Source organism: Dicentrarchus labrax, unplaced genomic scaffold (assembly GCF_905237075.1).
Source record: "Dicentrarchus labrax unplaced genomic scaffold, dlabrax2021, whole genome shotgun sequence".
Classification (NCBI taxonomy): domain Eukaryota; kingdom Metazoa; phylum Chordata; class Actinopteri; family Moronidae; genus Dicentrarchus; species Dicentrarchus labrax.
In genome coordinates, this window is record NW_026136717.1 from 3,411,843 (window position 1) to 3,436,932 (window position 25,090).

Below are 25,090 nucleotides of genomic sequence, written 5' to 3' on the forward strand. Positions count from 1 at the left end.
TCTGCTTAAAATATCTAAAAGAATAAATGAATAATGCAAATAGATTATTACAGACACTGTAATTATATGCACAATGTAGTTTACTTTAGTTAGCTTTAGTTATTTTAAGTGACACTGACTTAATTTGTGGGAACTGTAAATAATTTTATAAAGATTATGGTCTAGACCTGCTCTATTTGAAAAGTGTCCTGGGATAACTTCTGTTATGAATTCGCGCTATACAAATGAAATTGAATTGAATTGAAAAATGTTGCATTCATTTTGTAACGACGTATTGACAATAATGATGTACTGTGAAAACAAAATACCAACTAAAAAGTACTTAATCAGGAATGTGTGCCTTATAAAACTGAGTTAGTGTCACTTCAAATTACTAGTAAGAGCTGCCTAATCAAGGATCTTTTTTAACTTACAATATTTTGTTTGTGTTACTTAAAATTTCTGATGTAATTTGTTCTAACAATTTATTTGGGTTTAAAACAGTGTGGTCTGTAATAAACTATGTGCATTATTTAGCAAAATGATTTCAAAACAATTAAATAACAAATTCACTCATTAATTACATTTGCATGCATTATTAATAAAACATTACATATATATATATATATAGTTTTAAATATTATTCCATCCAAGCCCGAACCAAGCCCGACCTACAGCAGCAGCTTTGGGCCAGAACCCGGCGGGTCATATGGGGTTCGGGCAGAGAAACATAGCTCTACTGCAGTGTGTCAGGTTGAGTTCTCTTTACTCCATCTCCCATTGAGTCGACCCTAATGTATCCAGTGGAGGTGTGGCTGAATCAATACCTCTCTAAGAAATGCCTTTCAACCAGAACAGCAGAATGGCTGATGTGTGCAAACCCCTTGCGCCGAGCCAATCAACTTTTCTTTTTTTATTTTGCTTTCGTAATAAAAACAGCAGGAGAGGGTAAAGATGTGTCCTCTGACAATGCTTTTTATGGAAAATATTTTGGGATGGCACTGAGATATGTGTGCTGCAGTTACCGGATGAAAAGAAAACTAAGGAAAGTTGCCATGGTGGTTTAAGTGGTTAAATGGGTCTGAAGGGGTTTGTCACTAAAACAAACACAGTCCTGGAGTGTCCCGATCAAGTGCTGCCAGGCTGATGAAATTCCCAGATATGCCTCTGCAAAAAAAAAAAAAAAAAGCCTTATATAGCTGCTGCTGCCTGAGAAAGACTGATTTGGAATCTGTGTTTGCACAAGAAATTAAATGGCTAATTTGCTCCCAGCCATGCTCTCTGAGATCTAAAGGGAGCAAAAGAAAAAAGTAATTTCATTTATGGCACAGGCACCTTAGTGGAAGGCTTGTATAATTATCACCATGGACCTATTCGGGCTGAGAATTAAACAGAATCATTGGCAGCAGTAAAAGTTAATGATTAAAGGGCCCCTGTGCGACTCTGGGAGCTGTTCCTGATTGTGAAGTGGATGGTGAAATGAAATAGAGCTGAGCTGTGAGAGGAAACAGCGGAGAGAGACAGAGTGCATGACAGCAGCTCTGCAGGTAGACCACCTGAGCGGGGACACAGGGTGCCCAGGTCACAGTGGACCCCGACAGTCACTCCTACAGGAGCGGACTGTCAGACAGGATCAGTGCAAGTGATCCCTATAATGAAAAGCGATGCAAACTGACAGAGGAAATGAAAGTGATTGGCTGTGGGGGCTGCGCATAAAAGCAGTTTATTTGCAGAGATTCCCTCTGGAAACTACTCTCATTCAGCACGCTGCACGCACACAAAGTAAATCAGGTTTAATGTCCACACTGAGTGGCAGCCCCCCCTCCCCTCCGCTACCCTCCTCTCCGTCCTCTTTTACCTTGACGCCTTCCTGATAAAGTAGGAGTGGGTGAACTCCAAGTGGTCGTCCAGCCACGCTTCCATCCTCTCGCTTTCCGGGGAGCAGCAGTCCTCCATGGCGCAGAGGCGACAACTGTGAGCTCCGGCTGCAGTCTACATCTATACGCGGAAGAGCCGGTACCGAACGATGTATACGGAGACAGAGAGACACACAGAGAGAGAGAGAGAGAGAGAGAGAGACAGACAGAGAGCGGCTCCGGGGGCCGGTCGGTAGGTCGGTCGGTCGGTGCGCGCGGATCATAAAGCGGTGACTGTGCGCTTCCTAGTTGGTGGAGCGACTATTAGAGGATTGTAGAGAGAGAGAGAGAGAGAGAGAGAGAGAGAGAGAGAGAGAGAGAGAGAGGCTACCCCCCTCTCTCACCCTTATGATAAAGGAGGCTACAAATACACAAGCACTACAGAGACAGTGTACACACCTTTCTTCCTAATATACCAGAGATATTATTGAAATATTACACAATATATTATATGTGGACGATTGTACACATGACTTCCCATATGTGTATATACTGCTGAGACTGGAGAAAACACCCCAATATGTATTATTTGAAAATAATCTTTCCTAATTCAGTGCACTGGTAACATTTTAAAATACCCATCATCAATGAATGGTACATTGATGGTTAATTCAACCTTACAATTATTATAAAACCAATGAAACTAATTGTTACCCATTAAGTGTCACAAAAATCTGCTCCATCTATCGATGTAATGCTTATGTATATATATTTTAGGTTTACAAATCATTTGGAAATCATTCACAAATAATTCATATAGTGTATAAAATGTTATATGTGTGCAGCAATGAACTGTTAATGAATAGTAATCAGAAAGTAATTGTTATCATCTCTCAACAGCTTTGATACAATATGTAATTTATGATTAAATTATTTTAAAATAACTGTTAATTAAAGTTGAATTAACTATCAATTTACCATTTATTAATGATGGTTATTATAAAGCAGTGTACCAGTGTATTTTATTAGAATGACATATAAATACATTTGTATTGCCAAAGCACATAAAAGAAAAACGGCAGATAAACAGAGCAATCCAATACAAACTGGTTATTAAATAAACCATTTTGAACATTACAGGGTTGCTCCAGGGATTTAGTGTTGCCCTTCCATAAAGTTGGTTGACTCACTAGTGGTACAGCAGAAGCCGAGATAACAAGATTTTTAGTGTGCATCGGGACCAGGGGCATATCCAGGGGGTGGCAGGGGCCACCCCTGAAACCTGATTGACCACCCAAGGTGCCACCATTATCCTAATCCTAAACTATGATTGGTTATGTAGCTGGTCAGAGGCGGGACCTTAGTTCGAACCAACTGTTTGATGGGTAAACGGGAGTTTTATTTTAAAAAGGTTTGAAAAAACCAACAGGTGAATAAATCTGTTTTAAATGTATGTTTCAGTGTAGCACATTTTCTGTAAGAGATTTATTGTGTAGATTTTAGGTTTTGCACAATTTTGTCAACACAATATTTTGTCCACACAGGTTTATTTATTTACATTTTGTTATTCAGTGACTGTATTTTTGAATGTTCTTTTTATGTATGCAGCTTACTTTTGGAGGTTTTTTTTAAATTTATTTTTGAGGACATGATAAAATAAAGTATGGAAGCTTTATATCTTTGGCACCACTGTGTTGTCATTGGTCTATTGATTTATATTTTCAATAAAAAAATCTTTAACACAGGACATGTAAGAAACCGTAAGATACTGTAATATTAGTAATTCAAGTAGATGTAAGAGAAATAAATAAAGTAAATAAATGCTATTCCGACTTGTGTGTGCATACTTCATACCACCCCTGCATGAGTTAGTGCCCCACTTGGGCTATTTCAGACAAAAAAAAGTCTGGATACGCCACTGGTCCAAAAACACTGGATCCTACATTTCCCATAATGCAACTCCATAGTGTAGCTTTGTTAGACTCCTCTTTTTCAAACTCCTCTTCCTGACTTTTCAATGCAGACTTTGTGTTATAAAGTCATAGTCTCCGAGCCTACTCCTAGATAACCTCTGATGACATCACTATGACATCACCAGAGGTTATTTACTCAGACTCAACTCCTCCAGAGCCACAGAAGATGTTATATAACTGTTTTCACAGGCTGAGTTGTACTGCTCATGTGTAAGCTAACTTTAATGTGCAAAATGGAGAGAGTGTCCCTTTAAAGCAAATATCAGTGAGGTGTACATTCAGTCTGATGATACAAATACATTGTGCCATTCAGTTGTACATATTACTCACATTAAACACAAAGTTTAAAACTGTTAGATGTAGCTTTGTATGGCATCATCTGTTTGTCTCAACCCATTAAAAAAATAAAAGAAGCCAAATGAGGTCTCCATAAAATAACCATTAAGGATCTCTGGGGAAGGTCAGGAAGATGTTCCCCTATGGTTAAAAAGTTCCCACAGATTCCCAAAGGAAAGATTTTTTGTGGTCAAAGATATAGTTCCTAGAACAGTTCTGTCCTTTTAGGATGTTGTGTTACAGGAACCTTGTATGATCTTCTGAGGTAGTTCAGGGAAACATTAGTTTCCTGACAGTGTTTATATAACAATGAAGGAAGGTTATGTCCCGACCTTCTGGGTTCTTTCTGACTCATGAAATAAAATTTTCACATAGTAAATGCCCCTCTAAAATAGACCAGAGGGTTATTACTGTAGATTAAAAGCTCTAAAATCCCTAAATGAAATGGAAGAAGTCAGAGCGTGGCTAGCCTAGCTTAGCATAAAGCCTGGTAGCATGGGGAAACAGCTAGCCTGGCTCTATAAAGAGGACCACCAAATACACCTTGCTTCATCTCTAAAGATAAAACCTATTGATTAGCGATTAGCTTTACAGGAGTTGCTGGCCTGTTTTTGAACTTTGCACAGAGCTAGGCTAGCTGTTTTTCCCTGCTTCCAATCTGTAAAATAAGCTATCTTAAACACATTCTGGCTCCAGCTCCGTACTTAACACACAAACTGTTATCAATCTTCTCATTTCACTCTAAAGAAACATAGAATCCCACTACAGAGCAACCACAGACACCTGAACCCTGGTGTGGTGTTACTGGAAAGTACCACAGATACTCAGACACACACATTCTATATAGCGAAAGGCTTTTTAATAGGAATATAACGGTGATAAACATACCAACACTAACGTAAACTCACTGCTGAGCATCACAGACAGAGTTCGTGTACACTGATTTATCCCGGCTTTTACACCATCATGCACATTTACCATCTCCAGGGAATGAGGTGCACATTTTATTCATTTCTGCTCATATATTTGGTTTATACCATCTACGGCTGAAAAGAAGACCTTTTAGCCCCATCTGCAGTGATGAATTACCCAGAAAGAGGCAGATGGTTCCATTCGCTCATACCCCAATAAGGAGGAAACACAAACAAAGCAAATATTAACTGTGAGAGATGCGTCAAAATGGTTTCAGAGACGAGTATTAGGAGAAATACTTTTCTTACATTAAAGAAAGCTGGAAGATGGAAACACTGGTTGAAATTCAAAGGTGGAGTAAATAGAGTAAATTGAAGGAATTATTCACAAATCCACCCCAAATCATTCATTTATTCATCTCGTTTGACCTTATTCAGCCAGTACACTGTAAATAAGCTGCTAATTCATAATAAACAGTTCATAATAAACCCTTGCAGTGATTAACTTTTCAATTATCCTGTGAATAGCTGGAGGAGTGCAGGCTTTTATTGATGAAGTCTAATGGCTTTCAGCCTCTGTGTCTGTCCTCGCTGTGCTGGTCTCCAGTGTCCCCCCCCACAGCTGGACACTTGGCCCCTACCAGTGGTGTTACCTTACCAGCAGATGGTGGTTGGTGGTCCCTGGGGTAGGGGGGGCCACCAGCAGCATCCCAACCCCCTCTGAGTCTTCCACCAACCCCACAGAACAGCCAATCAGAGACAGCGCAGCCTGTAGTCAATCTAATGGTGAGATGGAGACACACACACTTCTTCTTTGCTCGTTATGTCCCGTTATGTACCTTTTCCACTTTTGAATTTAACTGCAACACACAGGCTCTACATAAATCCCTAAAGACATTTCTTCATTTGTTCTGTTGTACTTTCCTCATACGTATGCTTTCCACTCTGAAATATCCTATGTCTTGAATATTTTCATCGAAAACAGATAGAAAGAATGCACAGTAAGTAAAACACCAGCACAACCAAACAAGATATGCACTTATGTAGGTTTAGCAGACTCACTATGAGTGAATGTCTATATTAGACTATAGTGCAGTGTCACCAACCTTATCCCAAAGTATAAGATAAGAGCTGTCATTCTGAAATACTAGGATATGTATATAGAATATGTTGACCATGAACTATAACAGAGTTGCACACAGACACCTTTGCCACTGCATTTGTGTGTTTGACACAAGAGCAGCAGTAAGTGTTCAATTCACTTGGAAGGTTGGATGGTTCACACAAACTCAGGAGACCAGTTCATTTCCAGGGTGAAACGAAACATAAACCATTTCTTTTCAGTAGAGTACATAAGTTAACTTACATAACGTACTTAAGTTACGTCAGGTACGTTACATAAGTCATGTTTTATTCATGTACTTAAGGTACGTCAGCTACTTAACGTAACTTACGATCTTTTCCTAAACCCAATCAAGTAGTTTTGAGGCCTTGGCCTAAGAAAGCAGGGTTTGTGCCTTAACTGCAGTGTTAACCACACAAGCTTTACTCTGAAAGTCTAACTGAACGTTATTTTTGCTAACTGGACCTCGGAGCCCTGTGTGTCCAGAAATGACACAAAAGATCACCTACAGTGTCATATTTGACCAATCTGCAGTATTTGACGAGTTGACAAAGACGCACATATGCATAGTGCTAGTATATGTGCTCACACACTGAGCTATGGCCACCCCCTTTAACTAAGGAACATGTATTAGCTTTGTAAAAAGATCATAGACATAGATTGTGAAGAAGAAGAAATCTCTCTTCCACAAATAAAAAGGAGCATAAAGGTCACCTCAGGTATCTGTACTCCTCACAGCACTCCTGTAACACACACATAAAGTGAAGTCCCTTAGGGCTGTTTGACTCCCGAAGCTCTTTTTAATGTGTTTCTGAGCCGAGCTGGTCTCGACTTGTCTGCACCACTCGGCTTTTCCTTCAGCAGTGCACATCCACCTCTAAACAATGACCACAAAAGATAAAAACATCCATAGTACAACAGTGCTGTCATAGCGGACCTGTAAAAGTGGTGAACGTACAGAACTGGAACTGCAACAGACACTGTGCCTGCAGGCGCTGCACAAAAAGCACTAAGAGGAAACTCTCATCTCACACTCCCCTCCACTCTCTCTGTCCATCCCCTGTGGTCAGATCAGACCTCACATAATTGAAAGGCTTTCTCTGACAGACTGGTCAGACTGACTGGTCAGGGAACATGTGCAGTATGTGTGTCTGTATCTGTGTGTTGCTTTTGAGAGTTTGGGGGTGTCTGAAAGGCAACATTAGCCTGTTTCAATCCAAATGTATAGCACATTTTAAAATAATTTTTTAGTGAATTGGAAAAAATGCAAATTAATTCTTGTTTCCATCTGCTACTGATATGCCACTATTGGGAGTTGGTTCATGAGATAAGCAGTAGGTGGCGCTAATTTTCCAGTAGGAAAAACAGAAGAAGAGGGTGCAATTAAAAGAGTTCCAGTCGGACCTCAAATGGTGATAAACTATGCAGAAACAGGATGGAAATACTACATATCTGTTAGTTTCATGTGTTAACGTGAGGGAGGTTCCATCAGATCTGTGCGGAGCTATCATGGATGTGTTGTAGAGCCATGGACAGGGGTGTGTCCAGACTTTTTTTAGTGGCAAGTGGGGCACTGACTTATGCCAGGGTGGCATGCAGTATGTGTCTCAGCTTTCCAGTCATTCCCAATTCATGCAATTCCAACATTGTTTATGGACCCCAGTATACAGAAATATTCAAATAGGCATTTATACCACATGCAAAAAACTGCATGGGATTAGCTTATCTTTGCAGATTTCTTTGTTTCGCCCAAAAGGGTGAATAAAAATCAAAAAACATTCAGGCATCAACTATCTGCCAAACTACTATTTTAAACAAGAATTTCCCAATGGGAGCATTCCTAAACTGTATGTTTCAGACTTTGTACTGGTACCGCTCTAACAACAGCTAAACTGAATGAAAGAATGCTATTTGTACAAGACTGCTGGCAAGGCTTTAGAATTTTAGTTTATTGCAACTTCATCTTATTTATGTAGTTTTGGCCATCATCTGGGAAAACATTTCTATTACAAAATCAGATGTTGCAAGAAACAGGAGTCAGACAGTCAGACAAGTTGTAAAAAGTTTAAAGATATTATCCAAAACACTTCATTTGAAAGCCAGTCCAAAAGTGATGCACCCAGAATGTCTGCCCTCACTACACAGGGAAACTGCACAACCCCTGCAACAATGGTAGGTACTGTAGGAGTAGAAGCAGGAAATGGGTCTGTAATGTGTGATGTTTGGACAGTACGGGTAATAATTTTACTGTTTGCCTTTGTTGACTTGAATAACCGGAGGGTTTGGTGTAATAAACAAATATTACATCATCCTTTGAACAGTGGGAGCCAGACTACGAGGCTTGAAGCTGTCAGTCCCTCATCAAACAGCACACTGGATGACACAAGCAGGTCGCTGCTGTAAACCAGCACAGCACGCAGCCAAATGCTGAGGATTGTATTACAACAGGGTCGGAGCATCTTGTGTTTTTTCCCTTCTATCCCTTTTTTACTAGATTTATAATTTCATTTGTCACATTTGGAACCAAATGTCATGCATTTGGCCTACTTTTGTTGATCACCGTTAGCAATTTCATGTTGCTAATAAAACATTCACACACAAATCCAACAAACGTAGTTTACAGTCAGATAAAACTGAATTATAAAAAATATTTCATACTGTCTATTATAGCAGGTAGGACTGCTAACAGTAGAGGACAACTGATACATTTGAGATAAACTGATGAATTTTGAGAAGATTATTTCCTGTGAATATTTCTTTCTGATATTTTCAGAATTTCTTCTGTTTTAAATTTCAGTTTTATTGGCATGAAAAGACAGTGCTTATATTGCCAAAGCAAACAGATATTAACAGCTATAAAATCAATAGCAATAATAATATGAATGTGTACATATTTGTACAATTACAAACCCTAATAGGGTATTGTAACATAACTATGACATTAACAAGCAACCAAACAACAGCAACAGTCAACTTCAACATGAAAAACAAGAAGCAGTATTTGATTTGTGGCAAGAGCTTAAATATTTAGCTGCCAATGTTCAATCAATTTTGTTTTTCACCTAATAGATTTTCTCTGTATATATTATGTATAATTTTTATTTTTTAGCTATCATACATAGGCTTTTCTTTTTTTTCTTTCTTCCTGGCGCCTTTGTTCTATTAGCTCTTTGGTTGTTTAAACTATTCTAATGCAGGATGAGACAGTGAGGTCTCTGTGAATATATTTAGTGTTCAGATTTTCAAATTTTACATCAAAAATCTAAACTTTAAAAATTAGAAAAAAATATTTCTTCACAAAAATGTACACAATGCTGATATTTATACGGTTTGTTTAGGATTTTCACACCCCTTTAAATCAACAAGGCCTTGTAACCCCCCATCAAGCATTGGCGACCCCTAGTGGGGAACCCCGGGTTGGGCTCTACCAGGCAAGCTACCAGGGTGTCTCTCTTTCTTTAGCATTACAAAATGTAGAGTTGGTATTAAATGAGCAAAATGTGATTTTTAGCAGAGCAGAAAATGTATTATTTGGCTATGAAAAGTATCTAAAGAAAATTGCTTGTTAGCATTGTTAAAGCCACAAAATGCTGCATAAAATGTACTAAATACACACAATATGCACACACACATCAGCATCATACAGTAGGCGCTCACGTTATTCAGTCCCTCAGTACTGTATCAAATGCACATACACACACACCTCACACACACACACACACTCATCTCACACACATACATATGCACACACAGCCAGTGTAGCAAATGTAAAGGGGGCATATGTCTGCTCATTCTTTGCTTGTGTCAGTCACAATTGCCCTCAGGTTATTCACGTCTGGAGACACACACTCAGTCTGACACACACAGCAGGAAGGAGAGTGAAAAGGTGACCGGACCATTAGCCATACCTGAACTAGACTCATACACACATCAGCTCACTGTGCCTGCACACTGATGCTGTCAGAGAAAACCTTTACTAGTGTTTAAACTTATGGCTGAAGGATTCCATGCTCCTTTCTGGGTTGATAAAAATCTACCACCCTTGCTGATGAAACCTTTACAAAACCAACACTTTGGGGCGACACACATCTTTTTTGCACTTTATAGATTCAAGCTGCAGCCAAAGAATGTCTGACTGTTGTGCAGCACAATACAGCCTCAGTTGGTCCTGCCAGAAGCATTATGCCTCAGAAATCTTCAGTTGAGGAGATAAAAGCCTTCTTTTCAGCATCACCTCAGATCCTGAAAACAGGGCTGTTTGTGAGCAGAGCTATGTTTAATGGCTCCGCTCCATCCAGCAAATGTTTGAGAAAACACAGACGTGTGTCTGCACAGTGTCAGCACAGAGCGGGGACAACAGGAATAAATCTCACAAGAGGAGAGCGACACAGAGCCGTTCCCTTCAGGCTCAAATGGAAGTGTGTTCTCTGTGAAATCACTGGAATGCCTTCGATGGCATATAAAGGAAAGTGACAGTGGTTGAAAAAAACGATATAATCTGTCCTTAAACCTTTATTCTGTGCTGGAAGTATAATTTGCACCAACCTGGCTTGAGCTACAATGACTTACTGTCCCAGCAACATCTGCAAACACTGTCTGTTTATTTCACACAGACACACAGACAGCAGCCTGGGACAGTTTGAATACAGAAGATGAAAGTAGGGGTCAGTGCTGATGCTCCCAATCCTTAGCAAAAATGCAATTTCTTGAGCGGCTGAATGAAGACAACAGAGAATAAATCTGTTTGTGCTTAAATATAAATCATTGTCCCGCTGTGACTCCGCTTTGGCACCTCAGAGTTTGACAGTGCGGAACGAAAATAGACAGAAATTACAATGAATTCTGAAAATGCTCCTTACAGAGACGTTCCAGCTGCTTTTTGTGTACAAATAATGATATAATATATATAATAATAAATCATTTAGTAATTATTTTAGGGACGTGTGCCTGTTCATCTATCTATCTATCTATCTATCTATCTATCTATCTATCTATCTATCTATCTATCTATCTCTATTAAAACAGCCTGCTGCTGATTGGGACCCCCACTAGGGGTCGCCAAAGATTCAAAGTGGGTTTCGAGGCCTTCTTGATTTTAAGGTGTGTATGAAATCTTTTTTTTAAATATACACAGTAGGCCTATATCTTAGCATTTCAGTCAGTTCTATGAAAAAAAAACTAAACCAAATATTATTTTTAAAGATTAGATTTTTATTTAAGATGTAAACTCTGAAGAGCTGAACACAAGCTATATTCACAGAGCCTTCACTCTCTGATAAACAGCCTCGTCCTGCTTTAGAAAAGTTCAAACAACCAAATAACTAATAGATAATGAGAAGAAAACACTGAATTTGTAAACAAAACAAAAGAAAAAATATTATTAAGGATGTTTAAGATTGTTCAAAATTCATCCAAATCTCTGGTTTTACACAAACTTCCTGCAGTTATTGTTTTCACTGTCTGGGTTCATTGTATCCGTGTTCTGTACTGTTATTGTTATACATTGAATATAATATGAAATGTTAATCAAATAATGGGGTCATCAGTTTACTCAATGATAGAAAAGGGCTTCCTTCAGGATTAGAATAATAAACTGGTTAATATACTGATAAATGCTTGCCCCCTCCTTTTTCGCGTAGATTGGGTTATTTGAAAAACATCAACACACAAAAAATGATTACCTCAGTAACTGCTCAACAGCAAAATCACGTATTAAGTAATAAGTTACTTTACTCATTACATTACCTTAATAGCTTCCAACAACTGTTAAACTACCTCACAACTACAAAACACATCTATGCATGCTGTTCATATTGTCTATACAGTGTACTATCCACCTACGTCGCGTACATACAAATACTTGCACAGAAATATTTATTCCAGCATCCTTCACACTATTGTCTAACTATGTTATTGTTGTTGTTTATTTTTATATATGTGTACATAGTAGTTTATGTCTATTTTGTAGAGCTTGTTGTCTTGTATATTTAGGGTCATTCAGTGTATGTACATTAAGAGCAATGTAAAACAGGAATGAAAATATTTGTGTACACATACCTGGCCAATAAATGTGGATGAGAGGGTTAAAATTATTTTTGTCTCCGTGCATTCAGTGGAGAGCGTGGTCCGGGATGCTTGGCTTGGTGGTGGAAGCAGCTATTATTTCTATCAGAATGGAAGGAAACACTACTAAAGGAGCAGTGTGTAGGATTTGGTGGCATCTACAGCAGGTGAGGTTGCAGACAGAAACTCAAAACGCCTCCCGTCTGGGGTTCCTTCTAAGGTAGCGAAAACTTGATGATTCTTATTTTCAGGTGATTTAAAACTATGAATATAATTTTTCATTTGTGCCACATTCTGCCCACGGATCTCCCTAAATCACAATCGTTGCGGATCTAGAGAAATATTCATGGGGTGGCAAGAAGGTGCAGGAGACTGGTGGCAGAAATATGTGCTGATTTAATATAGGGTATATCAATATTTGCTTGGAAAAGCCCCCAAATAAAGATATTAGAACTCCATTTGAAACCATTACACTATTGTGCCACACTAGTGAAGCACTGAATAGAAGTATTTTAAAGGTAGCATTAGAAATCAATACATTGTTTTATTTCCAAATCTTCTTCCAATTGTGTCTTTTTTCACTGAACATAACCCTGTCATTAGTCTTAAATGTAGCCATAACGGATAATTTATATAATTTCCGTTTTTTAAGGAGCAGGTTACAGTCCGAAGCTATAGCTAAATGTGTCACTAGTCCCTTTTTTTCAAAATAAAGTCGTTAAAGGGGGCTGAAAAGCTGCTAAATCTAGTCCAGTTGGCAACAATGTGAGGGGCCGCTTTGACATGCAAGGTGAGGGTCTCGGAGGCAGCTATAGGTATCATTGGGCTACTCTTTGGCAGTCTCTGTAGCTGGCTACTTGTACTGTAAAAATCAGAGGGAAGACACGAAAACAACTATCTTTGAAATCTTTGAAATTTGAAAAGAAGTTGTATACGTAATATGTATAATGGTAGTAGTTTGTATAGTAGTGTACAACTGACTGTCAAATCAAGCACAATTCAATAATATAACAAAACAATATTGTCAGTATTTCCATTGAAGTGAAGGGATTATAAATAATAAGTGCTCTAATAATAATAAAATAAAATAATGGCTGTATATAAAAATAAATCATTTGAAAATGTGAATTTATTATATCAGAAAATAAAAATAAAGGTGTAGCTTGGGTTTTCCTTATTTTTTGTTAAATCCATTTTACATCGTAACAGTGTCAACCAACAGTCCCAACACATCTTAACAATTGCAGTTGGTCCAGTGAAAAAAGTAAAGAAATAAGCAGTTAAGATATAAATAAAATATATATAAACTTGAATAATTCTCAATAATTTTATCAGTTATAGGTCTGGGTCTGAATAGGGTAGGACAGGGCTCATTTTTCACATGGCTATGGGAATGGCTACAACTACATGTAGCTGTAAATGGACTAAACTTATATAGCACCTTTCTAGTATCCCGACCACTCAATGTGCTTTTTTTACTACATGCCACATTCACGTACATTCATACAGTGATGGAAAAGGCTCATCACAAACAGAAACTAACTCATTCATACGCATTCATACAATTTGGGGTTGAGTACGTTGCTCACAGACACTTAGACACTCAGCAGGAGGAGCCGGGGATCGAACCACCAACCTTCTGATCAGTGGATGACCCACCAACTACTAATTAATTGTGTTCCACAGTGTTAGTCAGTAGCTCAGGAGCCTACGTTAGTGACCCTCACCTTTAACATTGTACTCAAGACTCTCCCCAAGTTATATTTGTAATATCTGAGAAAAGAAAATGTCTTCTGTCATTAAAAACTCATGTTGGTCAAAATACTTTGTCATACAGACTGAGTATTATAAATAGAGTGTAGGTTTATAGCTGTGAACTTTGCATCCTTTTCTCAGTCATCAGACTTTTTGAGTGATGCCATAATTGATTGCCTCTCCACCCCCACAGAGGATTAATGGTGCATGATAACAGGCACCCGGCTGAAACATTATCCTCCATCTGCAGGGCCTCTTAGCTTCTTGATGAGCATTATGCAGATGAGATCAGACTTGGAGTTGTTTTGATGAGAAGGGATTTGCCACCTCAGCTGTGTCACCCCTGTTCATATTGTAAGTCTGACATGTGTCTCAGCAGTGGAATGTGTTATCAGAGATAAAGTCAGAAGTCAACTGAGGCGTGAGCAGTAATTACTAAGAGAGCTGACAGTGCTGATTTATCATCAGACTGATCCGAAATGTCAGACGCTGTTATTATAAGCATCGTCTCGCGTTCAGACTCACTTCAGACTTTCAGTGACCAAGGAGAAAGCCAAGACCATGTGAAGAAAACCTGAGGCCAGGTTTCAAGCACATTGTTTAAGAAACAGTACATTGCCAAGTTACGTTCTCTCTGGAAAATCAGACAAGGTGATGAAAAAAAGAATAAGTTCTATGCTCCAGCTGGAAAGAAAGTTTGCGTCACTTTAACTTTAAATGGTAATGATGTGAGATCCCGGCTCGGAGAACATACAGCACTTTTCATTACTTTGGAATCAGGTAAAAGGGTCAGTGTGTTCCCGGAGTGAAAGAGAGAACAAACCTTTTGGTCATCTCGGATGGAAGCTTGGAGAAGTCAGCATTGCTGAGGCAGCTGGATTTCACTTTTCTGAAGAGCATTTTTTCTTACTCCATTTTCAAAACCTTTCAGCCTGAAACCTTAATGCTTTTTAGTAAAATAAACATGTTTGTGCACTTCAGTTTCTTTTGAGATATGTCTCAGCTTGAACCGCTCAATTTTAAGTTGATGGAAGGCATTGTTTGCCAAAAAGCTGACATTTTCCTTTTCTGAGTTTTAAGCATATTATGCAAAATGATACATACTTGAGACCACAAACATGTGGAACAACAATGCCCTCCTTCCTACCATTTGTCTCCCAGAGGACTTGGATTTTTCCTTCACACCTGGGAATGCTTTCAGTTCCCCGTTCATCTGTCTCACATGAAAGATGCTTGTCCTGATCTCAGTAACCATCCAGATTTATGAAAGTTTCCATAGTCATAAACATTCCCATAACTCAGCAAAGAGCCTTACAGTAGATGTTCCCATTTGGAACATATATCAGAGTTGCAAGGTAATCCATATAGATTCCCCCTCGTATTTTACTGCATGGTTTGTCAGTGACCTCATTCTGGACTTCGTATTTTGTTAGGTAATCGTTGGGAGTAGCTGACACACCCACTGGTGTCCCAATTTGGTCGAATGATTCTTGTATGATGGTTTGTTTTCTGCAGATAATACAGCAACGTCCTGGGAGACAATTAGAAAGCCAGAAAAGCAGCTGTGGTCAGAGTAAGCATGTACTGGAGGTATGCTATGGCTATTGCCTTCTCTTTCCACTTCCCTACAGTATCAACAGTGTGTGCAAACCTAGCTAACATTATCACCAACACTCACCACAACAGTCCAACAAGTCCAAAGTCAAAGCTAACATTACTGCAAAGCTTGTGAAATATATTGTGATATTGCTAACATAACCATGCTTGCCAACACGGATGAATTGCTAGCTAGCTAACATAGCAAAATGCATGGCTTGCCATTGGCACGGTACTTCATATGCTGGGTTGCATGTGAATGTGTGTACAAAATATCACCTAATTCATCCAGTAGTTGTTAGAGATATTTCAGTCTGGACCGAAGTGGTAAATGGTAAATGGACTGTACTTATGTAGCACCACTCCATGCGCCGTATCCTCCAGAGCTTTTGACCCTTCATACAGTTTTCATTGGCGGATGGTGTTTGCTCAGTTGTCATGGAACTGTAATTCTAAGCACTAATAGGATTCCTTGTCCGTGTCGACTCAAAAGGTTAAAAAAAAGTGTCCAGGTGCACAACAATCCGAAGCAGGAACCATCAGAAAAAGCGATGGAAAGATTGGTCACACTAAACTGACCTAAAAAAAATGCTGACTCACTTTAGTCATAACCACAGTCTGAGACTAAACCTGAGTCACCAAAAAAACAACCACACTCCTGCAGAGCGGCAAAAGGTACTTGGCTTGTGGCTCTTTGTGGATAGAGAAGCTAGCTGTGGCGCATCAGAACAAATGAGTTTACAAAAATGAAGTTAGAAAGAAAATGTTCCTGATAATTAATGAAAAGTAAAGAAAATATTTGTTCTGCACCTCATCTTTTACTTCTACCTGTCTATTTCAGGTGTGTTTGTTTGCGTGAGTGTGTGTGTGTGCGTGTGCATGGAAAAATCACCCTGTGGAAACACTGTGGGGAAAAAAATCAGTGAGTGGAAAAACACTCATTAAAGCTGTTTGTGTAGATGTGTGTGTATGTGAGTGTGTGTGATGCCCCAGGGTTGTGCTCAGATGGTGTTTGGATACTAACCTACACACACACGTATAGAGAACACGCACTGTCTGTCCCATGATGCACTTGTGTCCATGCAGCCCTGATCAGTACAAACTGTTCCCCACATGCTCCCTGGTCAATAATTACAGTGCATGAGTCATGGTGAGTTGCACTGTACAGCAGTAGTTACTTGGTTAAAGTAAGAGTAGACCAGGGTTGGGGTCATTAGTCAAAAAAAGTAATGTTTCATTTATTTACTCCTTGTAGAAAGTAATTCATTACATTACTTCTGCGTTATTCAACAGCATCAGCAGACATCACGTAATATGAACTGCATTTAACAAGCCAAGCACACTTGGTCGTCTCGTGGTTATACCTCATGAGGAGGCCTGTTCCTCCTCTGAGTCAGCACAAGACTGCCCAGGTTGAAGAACCTCTCCACGGGCGCACTAGACTGCGTTGCTATGTTGAATTTCACGTATACTGTCGGGAAACGGTTCAGGATCTCTGTCTCTGAGTTCTATATTCAGTGGTTTCACTGTCGAAGTTGAAGGAAGCTGTATCCTCTCAATGGATGCTTAAGCGATAAAACATCTGATCTTTTAGTTAAAGGTCAGTCTCTACATAAAGAAGCGCAGGTTGTAGGTGGCAAACAATAACCGACTGAAGCAAGAAACCAGGAGGAAAGCATGTCTGTAGAAAGGTGGTAGCAAATGTACAGCATGGCACAAATAAGGGCTGAATTAAAAGTAGTTTTAGGAGGGCATGTTTGGATTTCATCTTCATATGCCTGTTTAGGTTTCTGAGAGACTGTTACATTCTAAGTATTGTCATGCAGACTGAAGGCTGTTGATGTGGGGAAATAAGTCAGTGTGACTGCTCACTGTTCCACTCAGCTACTGCCTAACCTTCATCAAGTCTGAGCTGCAAAATATATATAAGTCAATGATCCAGCCTTACGCTTTAAAAATTGTTAATCCACTCTCATCAACCTTTTGTCTACTATCTAATGGAGAACTTATTTACTTCTAAAGCGCCCTCTGGGGTGTCAGCTTCCTGCACTGAAACCTGTCTTGTCCTGCCTTCAGAAGGCAAACTTTTACCAGCCAACAGCTAAGAATTTCCTTAGTGTTTTTGCATATTTTTTTTACTTCCTGAAGGGTAGAACATATTTCCCCATTGTCCTCCAACTACATTCTGTCTGTGAAGTACTTTTGACACTTTGGGAAAAGTTTTTTTATTTGCATGTGGTTGTCATCAGTTGTATGTCTCTGCAGACACTATGTACAAATGATCTTCCTACATATGTATGTAACATATACTTCTGGCGGTGCTTACACCTACATGGATAACACAAATGCACTTCTAGCCAGACCTTTTTAATGCTAAGCAAGATACGTTCCAGGAGGAATGTGTAAATTCTTCAGATACCTGAGGCTCAAACATGATCAGCTCACTGCGTCAACACCCACAAGGCAATGTTCAGAATCAAGGTCTTTTATTTGCTCGAGAAAAGACTGACATTTAGAATACCACCTTTTGAAATGATATACGTAAATGTATGTATATGTTTAATGGTGCCAGTAGGGATTGCAGGCACAACTACTCCAGTGTTTTAGCATTTTACTTGAATTAAAAGTGGGGGTACGTTACTGGCTTTCAAACTCTATGTTCTAACCCATGTTAAAGCTCCGTCCAGAGCCACAGACATTTCACAGCTGTCACAGGTTGAGTAGAATTCCTCATGACAATAAACTGATGAATATTTAGAATTATTGGATTCCACCTTTGAACTGGAGCTAGTTCACTACAAGTTGCTAATTTGTCAGTTTTAATAATTAACATGTAACCTTTAGTTTTAAGCCCTCCCCATTCCCCACATTAACAGATAGAAATCCATCTGAAAGAAACGTTAACATTGGCTACGGTATGGCTACATCCGCTGCCCGGGATAATATTACATTAGCTTAACCTTTTGTAAATGTTGGTATGGTGGCCTGCATGACTTTGTGGTTTGTCCTGGCTGTTTTTTTGCCGCTTCTTCACTAACGTATTTTTCTTACTATGAAAAATAAAACGTCTATTTGATATGTTTTATATTCTATATTGAAGTTTTTTCCCAAAAATGGCTTGCTGGGTTTTCTTCAGCTCTACTTAGACATATTCCCACTTAACAGGAAAGTGTGTCACTGCTCACATCAACTTTTAATGATCACCACTGTACGTGGAAAAACACTTACTGAACCCCCCCACCCCAAGGACAAAGTGGATTAAAAACCATTAGAGGGACATTAGTTGCTTAGAAACAGAGCAAGAAGTGTTCCCCGAAATGACTCCTGGTGAGAATGACCAATCTTCATCAGTGTGAGAAACAGGGTTTCAAGCAGGCTTTGATGGAATGACATCTGAGTACTGCTACAGGAATCTCTGGGGAATATACAGGGATGTTGATGTTCCCAATACTACATCTATATATGGGACATCACTGCTAAAGCTTGCCTTTAAAGTCAAAATTGGCTGCCCCATCTGACACATATCAAGTGTCCACTGGACGGCAGGGACACATATGTCTTGTGCTTCAACATGCTACATATCCATTGTAAGTCTCTGCTGGGTAAGGAAGTATAGGTCGCTCAGTATGGATACTTAAACTTGTTCATTAAATTCCTCATAACTTAAATCATCAGATCAATTATAATACAGATTTGTTATTTGAATCATCTCTAATACGTTCACACTCCCAACTCGTCAAATACTGCTGGATGGTCAGTGTCCCTCTGCTTCAAACTAAAAATGTTCTAGCTACCTTTCTCGCATCATTTCTGGACGTGTAGAGCTCCGTAGACAAGTTAGCACTAAATATGTCTTGTTATACTTACAAAATAAAGCTTGTGTAGTAAACATGAAATAGTCGCAGTTTGGCACAAAAACTACTTTACATTTAGTGAAACATGGGAAACAGTGGCCTCATGGGTTAAGGACCAGTGTGTAGGATTTCATGGCAGTGAAGTTTCAGATTGAAACTAACTGAACACCGCTGGCATCTGTATTTGACGACCTCAGAATGAGAACGGCCTGTTATGGGAGAAACTACAGTGGCTGGGAGCTCACAGAACACAAAAGGCCCTATCTATAGCCAGTGTTTGGTTTGTCCATTCTGGGCTACTGTCAACATCGGCTCAACATGGTGGCCTCCATGGAAGGTGGCCAAACACACAATGATTCCTTTTTTCAGGTGATAATACACTAATGAAAACATACCTATGATTATTATTTTCCATTTCTGACAATAGATCCTCCTAAATGTTACACACTGGACCTTTAAAGTCCTGTGTTTGAGGCACTTTGGGGGGCATCCAAAAAATTGGTATCTACAGTGTCATATTTGGAAGCGGACAAAACAAAAGTCTTTTCACAAATTTTAACAAAGTTAAACAATGATTTGTTGTCGTATAAAAAACTTCAGCTCCCATGAAAATTTACTAGCACAGCAGTGCAGGGACTGAGGTCACCATAACTTGGTTTTGTCCATCCCAACAATATCCACCAACACTCATTTTTAAAAATCTTTTTAGCTGTAGTGCGTGCTAGTCTAAAAATGTCTCCATTGTTCAAACTTCACTGTCCTGCTTTTATTATAGACAAGTCTAAACTCGCCACAGCCCCTCAGCTCGCCCATGGACTCTCCTCTTCTGATAAGCCGTTTTTTTTTTTTTGGCCTTTTATTGCCTTTATTCGATAGAGACAGCTGAAGACAGACAGGAAAAGTGGGCAGAGAGAGGGGATGACATGCAGCAAAGGGCCACAGGTCGGATTCGAAGCAAGGACTCAGCCTCAGTACATGGGTCACCAGCTCTACCGACTGAGCTAACCGGGAGCCCTGATAAACCGTAACCTTTAACATGCAATGGTCTAGGCCAGAGATTTTTAAATTGTTAGTCACGCCTCCGGGTGGCGTTACTCTTCAGTAACAAAGTAATCCGGTCATAGTTGTCTGTACATCCACACTGTCAGAGTTTGAAATCCCCATAGGAAATGGTCTTTGTTAAAAACAGAAATAGAAAAATTTATTAGATCCTTTCAAAAATCAACTGTATGGTATAACACTTATCCAGGGCACTTATTGGCATTACTACAAATGTGAATGTGATTTTGAATGAGGTTTTCTGCATCCGGAACAGTTCTGGTTTCAATTTCATTTTCTGTGCACAGATCGCTAACTAACCTAGGCCAGTCTACATACAAATAATAATAAATAAACAAACTGGGAAAATATCTGCCAACCAGATGATATGTACACTAACTAGAAGTACACAAATTACAATACAACTTCATATAAAAAATACTCAGAACAATTTAAAATATGCTGATAGATCAAAGCTATAAAAGCATCAGTTGAGAATAAAAAAGTAACTGTATGTAAATGTAATTTACTAACTCAAAGTGGTATAAGTCTTAAATGATTTTTTAGGATTGAGCTTCAACAGTACCACATCTCCACACATACCAGGAATATCTCCACATCATCAGTACTTCAAACATTAACTAACATTGATCACTTGCAGTGTCTGTAAACTGAGACAGTCATTGCTTGTACATCCAGTTCCTAATGATGTCTAGGGAATGTGTAAAATAAACTGTATATCTTGGCAATTATGAATTTTATCTCCTAATAAGTGCTGAAACCAGCAGATAATCTGTCGAGGAACTGAACTTCAGTCTGTAAAGCAGAGCACAAGAACAGACCTTTGGCAGGGCCCCTGATTACTAATCAGGACAGGAGTTAGACCAGTATTCTGTATCAGTCTGCTGATATTCCAGATGTTTTATTATGAATCATACACATATAGGATGTTTTAGTAAAGTTCTTACTTCTGTTATCATCCTCCATCAGACTGAACTATAAAACCATGTCCATCTCTTGATAATTAGTCATCATTCTTGGATTCTAAACTAACGTAAGAGGCAAAAAGTCTTCATATTAGTAATATATATAGTAATAATATATATAGTAATATATGCAAACTGTTCATTCACCATGGTAACTTTATAAGGTGATAGTATCTTGTTGTTGTGAATATAGCTGATTCTGTAATTAATCAATTCAAGCCTTATAAGCTGATACATTTATTAACTATAGTATATTTATTTAAACTCTGTAAAAGTATATTTCAGTGGCACACTCCAGGCTCCATAAAAAAAGGAAAACCTCATTTGCAAAATGATAAATGTGTAAGATGTGGCTTTGTTTAGAAAGCTCAACACTGATCACAAAGAGAATAAATCACTGCAGCCATGATTCTGTGGCATTTTATTAGATGAAAGTATACACCTATGCACTCTATTCCCACAGTGGGCTCCTGTGCTCCATGTCTGCTCTGCTAACTGGATTAGCCCCAGTGCTGCAGCCTGCTGATGAATAGCCAGAAGTAGGTGTTAGGTAACGTGTTGGGGGAGAGCGGGTCCTAGGTATCAATCATAATCATCAGCGCCCGGGGAGGTCTGCTCTGGATGCTGATGCTTAGCTGGGTGGCACTCAGCTGTGGAGGGGTGGGCTGGCAGACACTACCCTTGTGAAAGTGGAAAAAGACCACATGTTGTTTTACTCATATGTCCCGGTACAAAATCAAGTTGGAGGAAGTTTTTATTCCAAAATTCCTGTTTTGCAGACTATGGAGCTGCCCCCTGCTGGCCATTAGAAAGAATGCAGGTTTAAGACATTCCACGTTGGCTTCACCTCACAGAAGCTGTCTGTATATATACTGTCAGTGGTCAGGGCACCAACTGCTTGTGATTCTATGTTGATGATTGGCTTGTTGTTCTGTGGTAGAATGTCAATCACTTTCTCTTCTGCCTTCTAAAATACACTGACAACCAATTCTCCAAAATATCTGTAAAGACGAGAAAAACACTGGCAACATGTAGCCATGTGAAATTTAAGAAAACTTGCTTTTACTGCTTGTGTTGCTTTCAAGAGTGGCGTTCTTGTCGACTCACATGAGTATGTACACATTGTTGTGGACAGTGCGCACTCAGTCACAGATGATAGTCCTCGCAGTTGGATTTTCCACCTCGCTGAGGACACAGTATGTCTTGCATTGCCACCGCAGGTTGCCACTGGATGTAAATAACAACATGCATTATTTTCCAATATGAATGTAAAGTTGTGCTGTGTATCGTGTGCCCATCGTCACACAGCAGATTACATATGGCAGCGTCAGCACATGTTGTATAGAGCCCCAAAAACAAACCACTAGTCTTGGACTCTTAAACATATATTTTGACACATGGCCCCTCTAGACTTCTGTACTATAGGAATGTTTTGCCAAAGGTCGCACTGCTGTGAGTTTGTCCTCAAACAAGGACACCAACAGTGTTGGGAGGCTCAGCTGGCTCCGGCTCACATTAACAGGTCTGCCACAGAGTCAATAAACTGAACCTAATGTGTGGCTGGACCTGAGTGATGGGCTAGTCAACAGTGTTTGTAACGTCTGTGTTTGTGTAGCAGGTTTGTCCCTACACAACATAAAGGGTTGGGATAAGTGCAGAAACAGCCGCACTTCACTGTTCAAGTTTTCGTTCAAATTCTGAGATTGCAAGAGCTGTAAACTACTCTCTTTGTTGTTGAGGCACAAGTACATTAAAATATTGATATACTCCAACTGTATGCCAGACAACACCCTTAGTATTTTGAAGTGTAAAAAAAAAAGTTTTTGCCGTCGATTGATCAAGGAGGGAGACGGCAGTAGCTGTTAACTATAAATTCAAAATAAACTGTGACATTACAGAAAAGTGGAACGTGGAGTCCCAAGAGACCCTTTTCCATTTGTTTTCTTTCCTTTAAAAGTCCTTTTAATTCATTGTATTTGTACGGGCATCAATCAAGAAATAGCAAGTAAATCCAATCAAAGAATGGAATTCAAAATCTTTTTTAAACCAAAAATCTGTTCAACATTAACAGAAGTACTTGTGCAGCACTTTGTAACGTTGTTGAGAAAAGTGCTGTATAAATAAAGTTTATTATTCTAATTATTATTCTTATTGTTATTTGTTACTAATCAATTTATTCATTGATCAAATTCCTGCAAATAATGTGAAAAGTGTTGCTTGTACTTAAGAACACACAGATAATTATCACCTAACTCTGCAGTCTCACTCAGCTCTACGAGGCTTTTAGTGTCTTTTAGCTCATTATTTTGGTATTAATGCCACTTAACAGTTTGGGTCCATTTCACTGTTCTCATTAACCTTGTTTACAGGAGCAACAAGGAGGTATCTTTAGCTAACAAGCTCTGTGATAATAAGCCACATGCTAAGCACTGAATGTTATAGTAACAGCTTTCATTTAGGAACTTAAGAGCTTTTTTCCTTCTTTTTAGGAGACCAAAACAGAGCTACTGTGAAAGGACAGTTATGAATGGACATGTGTCAGGTGGACAGAAACACAGCTCAAGATGATTACAGTGTCAGTTCACCTCCAATCAAAAAGGTTACAGCTCAGCCGAGGAGGATCATAGATGCACGCTTCTCTCTGCGCGGTGATATGAAGAAAGAAAATAGTTCCTATATGGAAGTAGGTCTGTGGATCATCTTGAGTAACCGGGTCATGATTTCTAGAAAAAGACTTTCTTGTTAAATTTTTCAAATGTATGTTTTTGGTGCTTTTAACACCACAAGTGTGAGTGCCATCTGGTTCCATTATATTGGAGAGACAGCTGATAGCTCCAAAACTGTGGGCCATATCAGCTTTAGAATAATAATATAATATAACATAATATGTTATACATGTGTTTTTTAGTTTGTTGGTTTCACCTGGGATTTTAATGCTGTGACAGGTCAAAATGTCTGCTGTGTCGTTTTTTTGTTTATTATTCTCATTTGACTGCAATAGTTTGATTAAATGCAGGTTACCATGTTTTACTCTACAAATCAAACTCTGCACAACATTTGAAACAGACTGAATCTCTGCTGGGCATAAACATGGCAGTGTAAGAACATATCAGGAGATGCAGTAGCTTATATAAGGCCTGTATTATCTTTCTGAACTTCTGAGCACATGTCTTGGACTCCCTTATTATCTGTGATATACAGCAGGTGTGACTGTAAATCTTTGTCTTCAAGAGACAGCTCTGGTCATGGCCATTATAAGCAGTCAAATCATTCACCTCCCTCCTGCGGACCCGATTCTGTTTATTCTCACCCATTCACAGATTTATCGAGTCAATTTCCCAGCTCACATAAACGCTGAGGCGCCGGCTGGCTGACACTTCACCTCTGCAGCGGAAACATGTCCTAGATTCTACACATTAGCAAGCTGGTCAGGCTGTGTCCTGCTATTCGCTCCTGATATGTACCATGGCTGGAGAACACAGTCTGTTCAGTGTAAGTCATGTTTTAGACACAGGCTTTTCTCTGGAGCTGATGTCAAAACTGGCCAAAGGTGTTAAGGTGTGAAACAGAGGCGTGAAAACTCAATCTTGGTCCTCCTGAGTATTGATCTCTCGAGGCAG

The 25,090-nt window shown here is 39.2% G+C and overlaps 1 protein-coding gene across 6 annotated transcripts in view; it reads right to left on the reverse strand.

Moving 5' to 3' along the window:
- The window catches only part of pde5ab (phosphodiesterase 5A, cGMP-specific, b), an 89,899-nt gene that overhangs the window by 61,748 nt on the left and 3,061 nt on the right, over nucleotides 1-25,090 (reverse strand). For 2 of the 6 annotated variants that reach the window (XM_051428970.1, XM_051428969.1), the window contains exon 2: nucleotides 22,578-22,697. The exons of 2 other annotated variants lie outside the window; for them this stretch is intronic. In XM_051428970.1, the coding sequence (XP_051284930.1) occupies nucleotides 22,578-22,579 (2 nt within the window). In that variant the 5' untranslated portion in view covers nucleotides 22,580-22,697. Of the gene's footprint in view, nucleotides 1-1,837; nucleotides 2,142-22,577; nucleotides 22,698-25,090 lie in introns of those variants that run through there. 2 more of the 6 variants (XM_051428966.1, XM_051428965.1) reach the window with 1 other exon arrangement.